Source organism: Callospermophilus lateralis, chromosome 6, assembly GCF_048772815.1.
Source record: "Callospermophilus lateralis isolate mCalLat2 chromosome 6, mCalLat2.hap1, whole genome shotgun sequence".
NCBI lineage: Eukaryota > Metazoa > Chordata > Mammalia > Rodentia > Sciuridae > Callospermophilus > Callospermophilus lateralis.
Genome location: NC_135310.1, coordinates 123,665,451 through 123,682,346, shown reverse-complemented (window position 1 = coordinate 123,682,346; position 16,896 = coordinate 123,665,451). Strand labels below are relative to the sequence as shown.

Below are 16,896 nucleotides of genomic sequence, written 5' to 3'. Positions count from 1 at the left end.
CCCCAAAAAATGTATTTCTCTGTCTCTGTGTGATTTTTTGTGCCAGCCCAGTTCACCTGGAGTGTTTAGTCATGGGACTTGACAGGAAAGAAACAGGCAGAATACTAAGGAGTATTGTGCATTGAGATTGAGTTGATATAGACACCAGCCACCCATAATGTCAGGTCTGAATGTTACAGTGGGGGCCTGCAGACCAGGTAATTAACATGAACAAAATCTGGCCCTCCATGGGGCTCCTGGGTCTGCAAACACCCAGGTTATTTATTCAAGTGCATAATTAACCCTTGAAATTGGATGAACCCCACACTAGGCCCTTGGCTTTGGAGAAAGGATCTCACTGTGCTAAAGCAAAATGGAAACCTCTGACACTGCCCACTGACCTGTATTGCTAGGAAGCAAATGGAAACCTTTGACCTGCATTGCTAGGAAGTTTGGGATGTTATTCTCTGCAGGCTGGGGATAAAGGTAATAAAGGTGGAGATTGGAGCCACCATTATAGAGTTGAAGGATGTAAGTGTGATGACACCTGCTAATAATTTTTCTCTGGACTATTTGAAGCCCCTGCTCTCTATCAGTGTGAAGCTATCTGGACATCTTGAATTTCATTAGAATATGAAATCTGTTCATTTCATTATAACACTAGATTGTCTGGGATGGATGAGCATGTCGTGGTAAGACATGTGAATTCCAGAATGTGGACAATGAACCTCATGGAGATTCAGGAGTGGTCACTTTACTGAAGTTTGGGGGTCTAGTTGTTAGAGACAGGCATTGGTTGCATCTTGCTCCTGTGTTAGTCAGTTTTCCATCCCTGTGACCAAAATGCCTGATAAGAACAACTTAAAGGAGGAAAGATTCATTTTGCCCCATGGTTCAGAAGTTTCAGTCCATTGTCAGCTGGCTCTTTTATTTCTGGGCCCAGGGTGAGGCAAACAGAACTTTATGGCAGAAGAAAATGGCAGAGCAAAGCTGCTTAGCTCAGGGCAGCTGGGAAGGAAGTGATGGGGTAGTGGAGGAGAGAGGGAGTGACAGACACTCAGGACAAAGGCATGCTCCCAAGTACCTACTCCCTTCAACTGGGTCCCACACCCTATAGTTTCCACTCCCCCAGTAGTCCATTCAGCTATGATACATGAATGTATGAATCCATTGGTGAGTTGGACTGTCCTAATGAGGGGAGCTCTGAAAAAGACCAGGCTCTTCCTGAGCAAATAAACTCATAGTGTGAGAGATTTCTTGCAATGTGGGCATTTAAGCTGATGGGGGTGTGGAGAATCAGTGTTGTGAAGAATGTTGGTAGTTGCTGGAGTTGGGATCCCACAAAGATAGAAGACCTCAATCCTTTAAGAAATGGAATTCTGCATAAAGCTTTGTATAAGTTTGGAGGAGGACTTCATAACTCAAGATGAGAACACAGCTTTGTGAAACCCTAAACAATCTGTGAACACCATGCCTGGATTTGTGACCAAGGAACTGTGAACCAAAAACAGGTATTCTTTTAAGCTAATAGGCTTGTAGTAACTTGCTATGCAGTCATCAAAAACTAATAAACAGCCATGAATAGTGGTGCATGCCTGTAATCCCAGCAAGTTGGGAGACTGAGGCAGGAGGATCAAAAGTTTGAAGTCAGACTCTAGGCAAATTATCAAGGCCCTAACCAACTTAGTGAGATCCTGTCTCCAAAAAAAAAAAAAAAAGACTAATAAACAGGGTCATTTATGCAATAGGTAAGCACAGATAAGTGCTTTCTCCCTTGGAATGACTTTATGAACTGTTATACACACTAGGTACATGAAATAAAACCTTTCCTAAAATTTTTTGTATTTTTCATTTTGACTTTTGTGTGATACAATTTCATTTTATTATAGTCATATTTCATTTATTTATTCAACAAAAATTAATGTCTCTATTTTCTGGGGACATGTTTTAATTAGCTTTTTTTGTCTTTGTGACCAAAATGCCTGACAAGAACAACTTGGAGGAGGAAAAGTTTATTTGTGGCTCACAGTTTCAGAGGTCTCAATCCATAGATGGTGACTCCATCATTCTGGGCTCAAGTTGAGGCAGCCCATTCATGGGGAGCTGACCATAGTGAGGACAATAGTCATGGGTAGTCATGGCAGGTGAGGGGACAGTGCTAGTGCCACAGTTTAGGAATGATGGGGTGGTGGGGACTAAGGGGTGAAGATGGCCTTTAGGATGGGAGTGACAGAAAAGGGTTAGATAAGAGTGAGGTGAGGAAAAGAAGCAGAGTTAAAAAAATTTAAAGCAATGTTCTCAGATTTAAGTATATTGTTTTATAAGTTTAATAGGTTAATATTTGTAACTACAGAGTCTAGCACAATATATTTTGCATTTATTATTCAATATATTCAGTGGGGCTGCCTAAAAATTAATTGTCTCCTATGTTAATCACATTAAAAAAATACCACAACCAAGTTTTCCAATAAAATAAGCACATCCCTTAGATGTTGTTATGATTTGGATGTGAGGTGCCCCCAACTTCTGTGTTAACACAGGAACATTCAGAGGGGAAATGATTGGATTGTCAGGATTGTAACCTAATCAGTCCCTCCTCTTTGGACTAACTGGGTGATAACTGAAGGCAGGTGGCACATGACTGGAGGAGTTGGGTCACTGGGGTCACGTCCTGGAAAGGTTCATTTTCTTTGCAGCACTTTCCCCTTTCTCTCTCTGCTTTCCAGCTGCTTTGAAAGGATCAGCACTCTTCTACCATGTCCTTCTGTCATGATGTCCTGACTCACTTTGGGCCCCAAAGAATGAAGTTGGCCCACCATGGACTGAACCTCTGAAACTGTATGCCCAAATCAACTTTTTCTCCTCTATGTTGTTCTTGTCAGGTATTTTAGTCACAGCAAAGAAAAGCTGAATAACACAGATGTGGATGATTCATAAAACAGTCAATGTATAGCTACTAGTGAAGAGAATATTGACAGTATTGAACATTTGCAACTCTGAGGTGATTAAATTTTTTATAGTTCTAGTTGTGCTTTCCTGTGTTTCTCTTTATATTAGCCCCCACAATCCATTAGTTTTACTTTTCACAGTTTCAGGTATTCACAATGTATATGCTATACACCTCTTAGTTGCTTAGTAGTCAACTGGTTATCAGATCCACTGTCCCACAATTTCTACAACATTCATCTGATTTATCAGTGGGCATTGTGTCATTTTGCATCATCACAAGAAGTGTGAGCACGATATTGTTTTAGTCAGCCTTCTTGAAATTGTGATTAAAAGACCCAACCAGCACAATTGTAGAGGAGGAAAAGTTTATTTGAGAGCTCACTATTTCAGAGGTTGACAGAAGGCTCCATTTCTCTGGCTTAAGGTGAGGCAGGACATCATGGCTGGAGAGTGTAGTTGGGGGAAGCAGCTAACATCATGGTGATCAGGAAGCAGAGATAGAGATTGCACTCTCCAGATACAAATATATACCCTCAAACCACGCCCCAATTACCACCTCTTCTAGCTACACCCTACCACTTCAGTTAATCCCATCAGGGATTGATTTACTGATTAGGTTTAGGCTATAACCCAAACATTTCTCCTCCAAACCTTCTTGTATTGTTTCACACGTGAGCTTTGGGGGAACACTACATCTAAACCATAACAAATATAATTGGCTATTTTGAAAGAGATCTCATAACATTTATTATAACTTTTAATTGTTACTTAGTAGGCCCGAGGGCAGTGTCTGGGAAGAGGAAGCCATGCATAAGAATGCACCATTTCCTGGGTTCCAAACTGTGCCAGGTTATTCTGCCTGGACACTAATGACGCTGCACCAGTTCTCATTCCCATTGCACGTAGGGTTTCTAGGGAAGCCAATCGGAGCCTCGCCCGCGTTTCCGACTGGAAAGTCTGCAGAGACTGATTCTTCCTTAAATCCCACGGGTCGGGGTCATGGCTCCCCGAACCCTGTTTCTGCTGCTCTCGGGGGGGCTGACCCTTAGCGAGACCTGGGCGGGTAAGTGCAGTGTCGGGAGGAAAACCGCTTCCACGAGGAAGGAGCGAGGGGACCATCAGGCAGAGGCCCAGGACCTGGAGTAGTTGCGTCCCGCCGCCACCGGCCCAGACCCTGCCTCATCCCAGCCACTCTCTGTCCTTATTCCTAGTCTCCCGCTTCCTCCTTTCCGGCTACGTCAGGGCCTTCCAGTCCCGCTGCCCCGGTTAGGTCACACAAGCCCCTAGCCCCGTCCCAATCCCACGACCTGGACTCCTCATCCGGGGCCGGGAGGAGGGTCCACCGGGACTCAGCCGCTTCCCTTCCCCAGGCTCCCACTCTCTGAGGTATTTCGACACCGCGGTGTCCCGGCCCGGCCCCCAGCAGCCCCGCTTCATCTCCGTGGGCTACGTGGACGACACGCAGTTCCTTCGCTTCGACAGCGACTCCGGGACGACGCCGAGGGCAGAGCCGCGGGTGCAGTGGATGAAGCAGCTGGGGCCGGATTATTGGGACCGGGAGACCAGGAAGGCTAAGGACGCCGCTCAGATTTACTGGGGCAGCTTGAACAATTTACGAGTTTACTACAACCAGAGCGAGGGAGGTGAGTGACCCCAGGCCCGGGTGGGACGTGACGGATCTTCACAGACGGGTCCAAGTAGCCCCGGGTACCCTGGTTAGAGGGTCACACCGAGGCTGCGGGACCCGCGGAGACCCCGGAACCAGGAAGTCTTAACCGGGTTTCGTTTTCAGTTTTAGTAAAAATCCTCGCGGGTTAGTCTGGGCGCGGGGCGGGGGGCGGAGGGCGGGGGGCGGGGCCAGGCGGACTGGACTGACCGAGGGGGCGGGGCCGGGCTCTCACACCCTCCAGATCTCTTCTGGTTGCAACGTGGATGCTGAAGGCCGCCTGCTCCGCGGGTACCGTCAGTCAGCCTACGACGGCACGGATTACATAGCCCTGAACGAGGACCTGAGCTCCTGGACTGCAGCGAACGCAGTGGCTCAGGCCACCCGGCGCAAGTGGGAGGCGGCTGGTGCCTCCCAGCCATGGAGAGCCTACCTGGAGGGCCCTTGCGTGGAGTGGCTTGGCAAATACCTGGAGAACGGGAAGGAGACATTGCTGCGCACAGGTGCAAGGGACCTCAGGGAACCTCCCCATCTGTCCTGGGATTGGGACCGACATCTCCCGCTGAGGAGAGGAAAATGGGATCATCTCCAAAATACTGCCACTCTCTTTTGCTTTGGAACCCAGATAAGTGTTCCTGGGTTTTCATATCCAACACTAGATTCGCTGGAGGGACCGCTCTGAGGACAATTAAGAATCTGTCTCAGAATGGAAGGAGAGAAGATCCCCAAAATAGCTGAGTAGCAGTCCTCTTTGACTCAAGCAGCAGAGGTGAACCATGGCCTGTTCCAGGTCTTGTTCGCTGCCCCAAACCCAATGTCTTTGGAGGTCTGACTGCAGTTATTTGAGTCTCTCGGTCTCCACTCAGTCAGGACCAGTAGTTCTTTTTCTTTCCCACAGAAATCTGGAGTCTTCTACCATGGGTTGGCTCACCCTGAGTCTAGAACAATGAATAGATTATCCCAGATAATCTGTGGCTGGATTAGTGTCCGTTTAGTAAGGTCACATGAATAAGACTGGAATGACCCACAAAGAATGCAAAATGGTTGAATTTTGAACTTTACCCTTCAGATCTCCCAAAGATATTTATGACCCACCACCCCAGATCTGAAGGAGATGTCACCCTGAGGTGCTGGGCCATGGGCTTCTACCCGAAGGAGATCACCTTGATTTGGCAGAGGGATGGGGAAGATCACACCCAGGACATGGAACTTGTGGAGACCAGGCCTGCAGGAGATGGAACTTTCCAGAAGTGGGCAGCTGTGGTGGTGCCTGCTGGGGAGGAGCACAGATACACATGCCATGCATCATGAGGGACTGCCTGAGCCCCTCACTGTGAGATGGGGTAAGGAGATGAGGGCACAGAGCTGCTTGTCAGTGAAAGCAGGACCTGTTCTCTGCAGGGTCAAGGGCCTGAGCCTCGCTTGCCTTTTGTTTCCAGAGCCACGTCCTCAGCTCATCATCTACGTTGTGGGAATCATTGCTGGTCTAGTTGTCCTTGGAGCTGTGGTTGTTATTGCAATTTGGATGAAGATGAACCATAGAAGGGAAGAAGTAAGTTTTCTCTTGTTAAGTACTGCCTCACTAATAGGAAGCAACACACACACACACACACACACACACACACACTCACACACACTCATCTAACAGGGGCTCCTGATTCCCAGCAATTAGAGGTCAGGAGAATATTCCTGCCGAAGACAGATGTCATGTTGATTCAGACCCTGCACATCTCCTTTCCTTATGCCTCCTGATCTTTCTCTGTGTCTATAGTCCAGGTTTAGGGCCCTCATGGCCCAGTCTCCTCCCTGGCCTCTCAAAGGTTGAAAAAGAGGGACCTATGTTCAGACTCCAAGTAAGAATGCTGGAAGGGATGATCCTTGGGATTGTGCAGTCAGGAGCCCATGGGGCAGCTCACTCACTTATACCTTCTATGGGCTCTGCTATATTTGTGTTATAGTTTGGATTTGAAATGTCTCTCAAAGGCTCATGTGTCAAAGGCTTGGTTCCCATTAGGGCTTTTGGGAAGTAATCAGATCAAGAAGGCTCTGATCCCATGGATGGATTCACAACTGAATGGACTACTGGAGGTGATGGATTATTGAGAGATGATGGAAACTGTAGGAGGCAGGGTATAGGCAGAGGAAATAAGACACTGAGGGTATGTCCTTTTCCCTAGTCTCTTCTTGCTCTCTCTGTTTCCTGGCTGCCATGAGAAGAGTAGCTTCCTCCATCACATGCTCCTCCCATTATAATGTATTGGTTTTTTTAAATATATTTTTTAGTGTAGTTGGACATAATACCTGTATTTTATTTATTTTTATGTGGTGCAGAGGATTGAACTCAGCGCCCTGCACATGCTAGGTGAGCGCTCTACCACTGAGCCACAACCCCAGCCCCTATGAGGTACTGTTTTAACTTAGGCCCAGAAACAATGGAGCAGTGGATCATGGACTGAAACTTCTATACCTGTGAGCCAAGATAAATATTTCCTCCTTTCAGTTTTCTCAGGTATTTTGTCATGGCGATGAAAAGGTGATTAATATTCTTTTTCTGCCCCAGGTAGTGACATTGCCCAGGGCTCTAACTTGTCTCTCATGGCTTGTAAAGGTGAGAACCTGGAGGACTGAAGTAAAAGGGGGGTGGGGCAGAGAGGACAGGACTGGGTATAAGAACTTTCCAAATTTGGACCTTTTGATTGACTGATGGGTTGTTCAACATGTTGTTACATGTAACGACTGCCTTGAATTTGTGCCTGATTCTTTTGTTCTGTAGCATGAGACAGCTGCCTGTGTGGGATTGAGCTACATAAGACTTGTTTAGGCCTCCTCTTTGTGACTTGAAGAATCTTGGATCTCTTTCTGCAGAGGTATCTAAATATGCCCACATTCCTACTGGCATAATGTGAGGAGGTGGAGAGACCAGCATACTCCTTCCCACCAGGATGCCTTTTACCACACTGACCTGTGTTCCCTTTCACAATCAACCTTCTTCTTCAGCAAAGGCAGGGCTGGGTTGTCTCCATCCCTGTCTCAACATCATAGTGCTCTGAGCTACAGCTTCTTAACTTCTGTAGTAAAAATATGAACCTGAGCATAAATTTATTTTTTCAAATTCTTTTTATTGATTTTTAATTTTATTTTTTGATTTTTAGTGCATTTATTTGTACATAATAGTGGGATTCATTTTGACATATTCATAACTGCATCTAATGCAATTTTCTCCATTTCTATCTCCTCTCTCCCATCCTCCCTCTCCACTGATCCTTTCTTTCTACTCTATTGGTTTTCCTTCTGTTTATTTGTTTTTTAATTGGTGCACTATAGTTATATATATATAATTGCAACACATTGTGATATATTCGTACATGCGCATAGTATAATTTGTTAACTTTATTCCCTGATTTTTTTCCCTTTCCTGCCGCAGTCTGGCTGGGCACAAAATCACGAACCACTCACAGCCTTGTAGATTCAAACAGCAATTCTTTATTCCCGAACTCACACCTGCACTCTACAAGCAGGTTCTGGGGAAAATCCACACTTCCACTGGGCTCTGCATCCCAAAATACTCTCTGAATCCCGCGAGAACTCAACGGGAACTCAAGGAGCAGGCGGGCGCCTAAGGCAGCAGGATATGCAGGATCCACTTAAACCTGGAACCCCCCTAAACCCAAGGAGCTGGATACTCCCTATTCCCAGCAGGATACACCCTAAACCTGGACCCACCCTAATCCAGCAGGATCCTCTCTAAACCCGGATCCACCCTGGTCCTTGAGCAGGGTCACCTTACTCAAACATTCATGCAATGTCACTGCAAATGACTTAGGTCCAAGACAAGCCCATTTCCACAATGGAGAATCCTCCCTCTAAGCAACATGGGGTAGGCTGACAAGGAAATTGCCATGCGTCATTCTTACTTAGCTATGGCTCTCAGCACTTTCCCTCCCCAGATTCCTCTACTTGGTCCCTTGTTTTACTCTATTGCTTTCTTTTGTATTTTTGTTAGATCTCCCTCACCCGCTTTTTTTCCCCCTCTCTAGATTGTGCATATGAGAGAAAACATTTACTTTGACTTTCTAAGTCCAAGTCCTTGACTTTCTGAGTCTGGCTTATTTCACTTGGCATGATGTTCTTCAGTTCCACCAATTTACCAGCATATGACATCATTTCATTGTTCTTTATGGCTGAGTGGAACTCCATTGTGTATATATATCACATTTTCTTCATCCATTTCTCTACTGATAGGTACCTAGGCTGGTTCTATAACTTGGCTATTGTGAATCGTGCTGCTATAAACATTGGTATACAGGTACCATTGTAGTATGTTGATATTGGTTCTTTTGGATAAAGACCAAAGAGTGGGATAGCTGGGTCATATAGTGGTTCCATTCATTCCTAGTCTTTGGAGGAATCTCCATACTGCTTTCCAAGCATTAATTGGAGAACAGATAGCCTCTGTAACAAATAGTGCTGGCAAAATATGGAAAGCCAAGTGTAGAAGAATGAAATTAGATTGCTGCCTTTCACCCTGCACAAAAATCAACTCACCATGGATCAAAGGAAATAGAGCAGAAACATTTGAAACTTGCCAGAAGAGCACACTCCAACACATTTGCGAAGGTACTGACTTCTTTACTAGGATTCCTAAAGCACAAGAAATGAAACCAAGAATCAAAAATAGGAATAGAATCAAATTAAAAGGATTATATAACAAAGGAAACAGGAGTGTAAAGAGAGAGCCTACAGAATGGGACAAAATCTTTGCTAGCTACTCTTCTGACAGGGGATTAATAACCAGAATATGAAAAGAACTCAAAAATCTTAACACTAAAAAACCCTAATAACCCACTCAACCAATGAATGAATGATCTATAGATATTATTCCAAAGAAGAAATACAAATGATCACAAAATATATGAAAAAATGTTCAACATACTTAGCAATCAGGAAGATTTAAATCAGAATTACATTGATATTTCATCTCACCCCAGTCAGAATGGCAATCATCAAGAATACAAATAATGAAGCAGGCGTGGTGGCACACACCTGCTATCTCAGTAGCTTGGGAGGCTGAGGCAGGAGGATTGGGAGTGCAAAGCCAGCCTCAGCAACTTAGTGAGGTCCTAAGCAACTCAGTGACACCCTATCACTAAATAAAATATAAATAAAGAGCTGGGGATGTGGCTCAGTGGTAAAGTTCAATCCCTGGAACCAAAAACAAAATAAAACAAAACAAAATGAACAAACCAATACGATATGAACAAATATTGATAATTGCTGGTGAGTATGAGGGGAAGAAGTTATACATTGTTGATGGGACTGCAAATTAGTACAACCACTTTGGAAAGCAGGATGGAGATTCCTCAGAAGACTAAGAATGGAAACACCATTTTTTTTTTTTCAAATTCTAGACTTGAGGAGTTGATCAAGTAATTGAAGGACATTTCTAAAGAAATAAAGGCTCTGAAAACCTTCTCTGGATTTTCCTATACACTGACATTAGCAAGAGCTACTCCCTCTCACATCATTGCTCTTACACATCATTACTCTATATTATCAAGAGATGAATCTTCAGACTCATGAGGTCCTGACCTCTTTCCAGAGCTGTTACTTAAATGCCTTCTTTTCCATAATCTTTAAAAATCGAATATCAGATTTTAGAATTAGCAGAGAGGAGGGATACCACAATTTCTCATCTTAAGTTAATTCTTGTTGGAATTCTTTTTCTGCTCTGCCTACTTATCCCCCTCCCAGCCCTAAATTCCAGTAATCCTGGTACTGGCTTCAAAGTAAATGCAAAAATATATAAGGCAGAGTCTAATTTAGATTTATATTTACTTGGAAAATAGGACCCATAAATTAAGAATTATCCTGTGTTGGAGAAACTTGATCCTGTGCTATGAAGTGGAGGGAGGAGGGCTGGTGAGAGAGGGAGAGGGAGAGAGGGCAGCACTTGTGAGAAAAGCCCAATCATTCCAGATTTCAGTATGAGAGGACCTAAGGTAAGGTTAAAACCTTAGTTTAATCCTAAGAACTGGGATTACCAGCATGGACCACAGTGTGGGCTCAGACACATTTACATATGAAGGGTAAAATCACTAGGGGTAGATAGGAATCCAGATCATTGCAGACTGTGAAAATTGTGCTTCCCTCAGTGGGTAAATCAAAGGAAAAAAGTCTCTGGGAATCTCTGTGTGGTTTCCCAGGCACTTCTCTAAGATAGAAAGGGAAACCATTGCTTCTCCACCTCCTTTCCCCAGGGCTGCTCACTCTCTGACATCATATGCCCTGGGGAGGTGCTTTCTTTTAGGTCTATCCTTGGCTTCTTCAAACAGCCTCTGGGCCAGGACTCAGAGAGATGATGTGAGAAAGACAGCTTGGTGCTGGAGGAGAAAGGTCAGAAGAAAACCGCAGGTCCTGGGCGTGGCTCAAGGTCTCAGGCCTGAAGGAGGTTTCTGGGGTTGGGGAACCAGAAGGAAACCAAATCCCCACTTTCCAGGAGTTTCACTTCCTCCTCTTTCAACCTGAATTCTTCTGCCTGGTGACTCATGATGCGTCCACAGTTCTCACTCTCACACCAGTGGTTTCTAGAGAAGCCAATCAGAGTTGTCGCCGCGATTCCAGGTGACAAGGTCCAGGCACCGCTGCAGGAACTGATTCTCCCTGTCCATGGAGGTGTGAGTCATGAAGTTCAGAACTCTGTTCCTGCTGCTTTTGGGGCCTGTAACCCTGATCCAAACCTGGGCGAGTGAGTACCGGGTCGGGGGGGGGGGGGGACAGCCTCTGTGGGTAGGATCTAGGGGACTGCCCGGCGGGGTCGCAGATTCAGGGACGCGGCATTTCTACCTTGTGAAGCCTGAACATTCCCTCCATCTCAGACTCGCCCTGTCCCTATCTGAATCACCTACCATACCGTCCTTTCGGTCTGCCCCGTTTCTGTCTCAGGAGTCCCCTCGCCACCTCCTCCCATCACGGCCCGTCAACCTGGGACCCTGGTCCTGTCCCAGGAGGTGGTCGCATCGGGTCTTAGCTGCTCTCTGTCCTCAGGGTCCCACTCTCAGCGTTATTTCCACACCTCCGTGTCCCGACCTGGCCACGAAGAGTCTTTTTACACCTCGGTGGGCTATGTGGATGACACACTGTTCCTGCACTTCGACAGCGACGCCCCAAATCCGAGGGTGGAGCCGCGGGTGCAGTGGATGGAATTTGAGGCACCAGAGTTTTGGGAAGCACAAACCAAGATTGCTAAGGCGCATGCGCAGAAATTGAGCTGGAACCTGCGCTCCACCCTCCGTTACTACAACCAGAGCGAGGACGGTGAGTGACCCGGGACCTGGTGGCAGGGGACAAATGCCCCCATCTCTTTGGGACAGGCCATGGTCGACTACAGTCTCCGAGACTTAGTTTCATTTCCAGGCCCCCAACATCCCTTAGCCCCTCGACTTAGAAAACTTGGGCAAGTTAGCTGGGGGTTCATTTTACATTTATGCAGAAGCCTTAGACCAATCCACCCCTCCTCCTCCCCCGCTCCTGGGTTGAGCTGGCCCAGTTAAGCACCAGAGGTAAAAGCTGGAGCAAAGCCAGTCTGACCTCCGGGGCGGGGCCAGGCTCTCACACCTTCCAGTGGATTTCTGGCTGTGACCTTGGGCCAGATGGAAGCCTCCTTCGTGGATATGAGGAGTTTGCCTATGATGGTGCGGATTACATCTCCCTGAATGAGGACCTGCGCTCTTGGACCGCGTGGGACAAGGCTGCTCAGATCACCCAGCGCAAATGGGAGGATTCAGGAGATGCAGAGCACTACAGGGCCTACCTGCAGGAGGAGTGCCTGGAGTGGCTCCGCAGATTCCTGGAGAAAGGGAAGGACAAGTTGCTGCACACAGGTACCAGGGGATGAGGGGAGCCCGACATAGTTTGGACAAAAATGGAATTGCTAACAGAATACCAGAGGGCCTTCCCTCCTCTCAAGACAATTAAGGCATCAAGTCTTTCTTGGAATGGGGAGGGAGAAGATCTCTGAACAAACTTAAGAGCACATTACTTTGACCCTGACAGCAGCCTTGGGTACCACAAGGTGACTTTCTCAGGCCTTGTTCTCAGCTCCACATTCAAATTGTTTGGGGTTGGACTCCAGGTTTTGTGAGTCTCTGGGCCTCCATTCAGGTGTCAGAACCTGAAGTCCCTCTTAGAGACGTGGGGCATCTTTCCCTGGTCAGTCTGATTCTACAACTTTCCAAGGAAAAGGAGATTATCTCAGAAGCTTGAGTCCAGGCTGGTGCTTGGGTTTTGCTTTCCTTCCTCACTTCCATTGTCCTGTCTGTACTTAGTATGGTCACATGAGCACTGGTTCAGTGGCCATGGGAGGTAATGTAAAATGTCTTATTAAAAAAATAATTTTAGTTGTAGATGGACACAATACTTTTATTTTATTTATTTTTATGTGGTGCTGAGGATCGAACCCATGCCTCATATGTGCTAAGCAAGCACTCTACCAGTGAGCTACAGCTCCAGCCCCTACATGTCTTATTTTTCTAATTCTTCCCTTCAGAGTCTCCAAAGACACATGTGACCCGTCACTTCAGCCCTGAAGGAGATGTCACCCTGAGGTGCTGGGCCTTGGGCTTCTACCCTAAGGAGATCACCCTGACTTGGCAGAGGGATGGAGAGGACCAGATTCAGAACATGGAGCTGGTGGAGACCAGGCCTGCAGGGGATGGAACCTTTCAGAAGTGGGCAGCTGTGGTGGTGCCTGCTGGGGAGGAGCAGAGATACACATGCCATGTGCATCATGAGGGGCTGCCTGAACCCCTCACCCTGAGATGGGGTAAGGAGGGGATGAGGGCATAAAGCCTCCTGCCAAGAAAGCAGGAGCCATTCTCAGGTCTGAGAGCTGGTGGTTACAGCATCTCATCTTCCCTCTTTTCCCTTCCCAGAGCTATCTCGTCAGCACACCTTCTCCATGATTGGAATTTTTCCTGGCCTCCTTCTCTTTGGAGTTGGGTTTGCTAGTGTGAAGTGGAACTGGCTGATAAAAATGAGGTGAAGTCTGTTTTTGTTTTTTTGTTTTTTTTTTTTTGTCCCCGTATGGGTTTCAAGCCACAGGCAGGTGTTTTCCAGTCTTTTGCCTTATTACTGAGGAGCACCATTCACATGCATGTGTACCCAGAGTGAGGCCCTGTGTGCTGAAACTTTCTTAAAAAGCACAAGTGAAAAACATGAAACTTTTTACCCTGATGATCATGACCATATGAACCTGATTCCCAGCAGTCCCAGGTCATTTTCCTCATGTTTCCTGATCCTTCCCTGGGTCTGCAGTCACAGTCCTGGAAATGTCACTGGTTTAGAACCAGGGGATTTCTCTAGAACCTCATGGCCCTGCATCCTCCCTGACCTCTCACAGGACACTTTCTATCTACTGTTGGAAAGGAAAAAGCTACACTCAGGCTACAAATAAGTATGGGTTGGAGTATGATCACTGAGACCCTTGGAGTAGTATGAACAGAAGCCCAGTGGGGAGCTCACCTACCCTATGATTCTCTTTAGCTATAGCTCTTTTGGACTCTGAGTAGTTTTCTTTTCTTTAGCTCTTGTTCTACCCTGGGCAGGAAAGAGTCACAGGGGTTTAATGAGTCTCATGATTTCTAAAGGAGGGTGGGAAAGGGGGAAGAGATAGAATGGAGGGGCACAGCTGGGTTCTGGGGACTCTGAATCTGGACCTTTTGAGTGAGTGATGTTCAGAATGTTGCCACTTCTAGTGAATGTTCCTAATTGTTTTTCTGCAAATGGCTCTGAATGTGTCTGAGTTCCTATTGGTAAAATGTGAAGAGGTGGAATAACCAGCCTATCCCTGCCCAATAGGACCCTCTTCCCTATACTAACCTGTGTTCCCTTGTGTATCAGAAAAGGGACCAGGATGTCTCTAGCCCTGGTTTAACTTTATGTTGCATTGAGCTGCATCTTCTTATTTCACCATTGAAAATAAGAATCTGGGAATGAATGTGGTTTTTTTAAATTCTTGACCTATAGAGAGATTGGCGAGGTTATTCAAGGGGCACAATATTCCACAATTTGTGAGAGAAAACAAATTGAGATCTGAGAACCTCCCAGAATCCACGTTTGCTGTGTTGAGTCTGCTGCAGTGGGCACAGGAGAAGGCCGTGAGGAGCTGCGTATGGGCAGGGCTGCAGCCAGACAGTGCTCAGTCCTCTGTGGGCTTGGAAGTGGTCACTCAACAGCTGGTTGTACCTCAATAGAGTCTTGTTCACTAGGACCTGTGATCACAGGGACTCAGATATTTCCTGGGCCTTGTCCTGTGTCCAGGACCAAAGGCAGGAAGGGTTTGTGTAGCCAGATCAGCGTGGATCATGTTTGAGTTCAACCCTTAGCTGAAATTTTTGGGGTTTGTTTCTTTGTTTCTGTAGAGGATTATGCCTGTTCTTATTCTTGTGAATGAGTTCTGCTCTCTTGCTTTGCATCTAATTTAAATTATATCTGGTGGAAAATTAAATCCATCTGCTTAGGGTTTTTTTTCCTCTAAAGGGGAAAATGAAATGATGTACTGTGGAGTGCAAGAGGGCTGGTGTGGCTGGAGGGAGGGAGGAAGAGCAGCTCTTATGAGAAGAGCCCAGGCAGCCTGCACTTATATGTGACAGGACATTGTGCTGTAGCTGCCACAAGCAGCCTTTGGCCTGAGGCTCCATTAATAATGATAGTGTCTCTAGAAGAGGGAGATGCTCCAGAGTGATCATTCATCCAACTGATACTTACTGTGTGTCAGATCTGTTACACTGTTTCTGTACCTGGGAAACATGAGTGAAATTAAATCAGTTGTCCTCTCTGAGAAGCAGGTATCCTAGTGGGTAGAGGTAGAAAATTTCATCTAGGCAATGGGTAGTTTTCAATGCAGGAAGTGGCAAGTAATATAGGGAAGGTGATCTAGCAAAGATGTGAGGCAGCAAAGAGGGCTGTGTGCTGGGGTGGGCAGCATGGGATCATGAAGAAAGTGAGATTTGAGGAGAGACGTGAGGATCTGAGGTAATTAGCTATGAGGACACCTGGAGGAGTTCTTTCTATGCCAGGAGAAGCTGCACTGCAAGTGACAGGGCGGAATGAGTGTGTAAGAGTGTGTGTGTGTGTGTGTGTATAAAAGAGAAGAGAAAGACTGAGATGATGTGAGAGGGGCTTCCATATCTGTAGCCTACAGGCCCTAGAAAGCTTGGGCTTCATCTGACAAATGCCTTGTCATGGTGTCCACAGAGCTCTGCTTCTGCCCCAGAAATTCCTTCACAGCCAAAGAAGTGTGACCACACCCGGAACTTCGGAATCTCTGCTCCTACCATCTTCTCCCTCCTCCTGAGGTACCTGGCTTGATAAGGGGTGCTGTGGCCTTTTGAAGACTTCATGACAGTGGCAACTACATGAGGACACCTTGCAGCTGGGTTAAGGTCCCTGAGGAGGCTGCACGTGCTCTGAACTAGTGTCTGAAAGGTAGCACTGTTTTCCCAACAGCCAGGATTCATGGGTCCAGGAATCAAGAAATGGGAATGGGAGTGGCAACTCTCACTATGGCCCCCAGTGACCCACTGTGTGCTTCCTGTCCCAAGACCGTATGCCCTGCTGGCCTGGAGATCTTAGTTTCACAGAAGAAATGCTTCCATCAAGAGACAACAATGAGTTCACTGAATTGGAAAGGACAACTGTCACTGGCCATGTTGGGCTCTTCTAGCTTTGAGTCAAGAGCCCAAAAGTGGAGTTAGCTGGTGGGCCTGGGTGATGGATCCTGGCAGCCAGGGGGACATGGGACTGCTGCTCCCCAGGGAGAGAAGGAAGGGAATGTCTGGAATACAGGAGTCCCTTAGAGTGCCTCTTAGTGTTACATCCCCTGTGCTTAATGTCCATGGGAAACTACATCAGCCCAACCCAGGCTGGAGTAAGAGTGGCCAGGACCCTTCAGGAATGAAGGTTGGCATCACCACAGCAGGAGAAATGCCACAGGCAGCTGAACTACTTGCTGAATTGAAGGGAATATGGAATGGGAGGTGGAAGAAGATAGTTATGAGTACCAGCAGCAACACATGACCATTTTCAGAGGAAAGGACTGTAATTTTCATTTGCATATCTTCTTTATTTTATTATGAATATGTTTATGGTATGTATTTATTAATCAAATATACTTATTTTCTTGAATCTCACCCTTTTATATGTAACATAAATAATTTTGACTGTTTATCAAAGTATTAAGCATTGTTAAGTGTATGTCTTAGTGTCTTGCATTTTGGGATGTATATCAAGGGGAGGAGGAGAGG

At 46.3% G+C, this 16,896-nt stretch overlaps 1 protein-coding gene and 1 pseudogene across 2 annotated transcripts; both read left to right on the top strand.

Moving 5' to 3' along the window:
* Positions 1-3,918: 3,918 nt before the first annotated feature.
* LOC143401472 (patr class I histocompatibility antigen, A-126 alpha chain-like) lies at positions 3,919-11,272 on the top strand (annotated as a pseudogene). Its single transcript, XR_013091653.1, has 7 exons — positions 3,919-3,991; positions 4,299-4,568; positions 4,819-5,097; positions 5,664-5,937; positions 6,034-6,146; positions 7,155-7,202; positions 11,091-11,272. The product of XR_013091653.1 is annotated as a patr class I histocompatibility antigen, A-126 alpha chain-like (transcript).
* On the top strand, positions 6,072-16,680 carry LOC143401471 (popy class I histocompatibility antigen, alpha chain E-like). Its single transcript, XM_076858993.1, has 7 exons — positions 6,072-6,146; positions 11,216-11,339; positions 11,639-11,908; positions 12,199-12,474; positions 13,140-13,415; positions 13,525-13,630; positions 15,848-16,680. The coding sequence occupies exons 2-7, from the start codon at positions 11,276-11,278 to the stop codon at positions 15,945-15,947; spliced, it is 1,092 nt and encodes a 363-aa protein (XP_076715108.1). The 5' UTR covers positions 6,072-6,146; positions 11,216-11,275; the 3' UTR covers positions 15,948-16,680.
* The last annotated feature ends 216 nt before the right edge of the window (positions 16,681-16,896 follow it).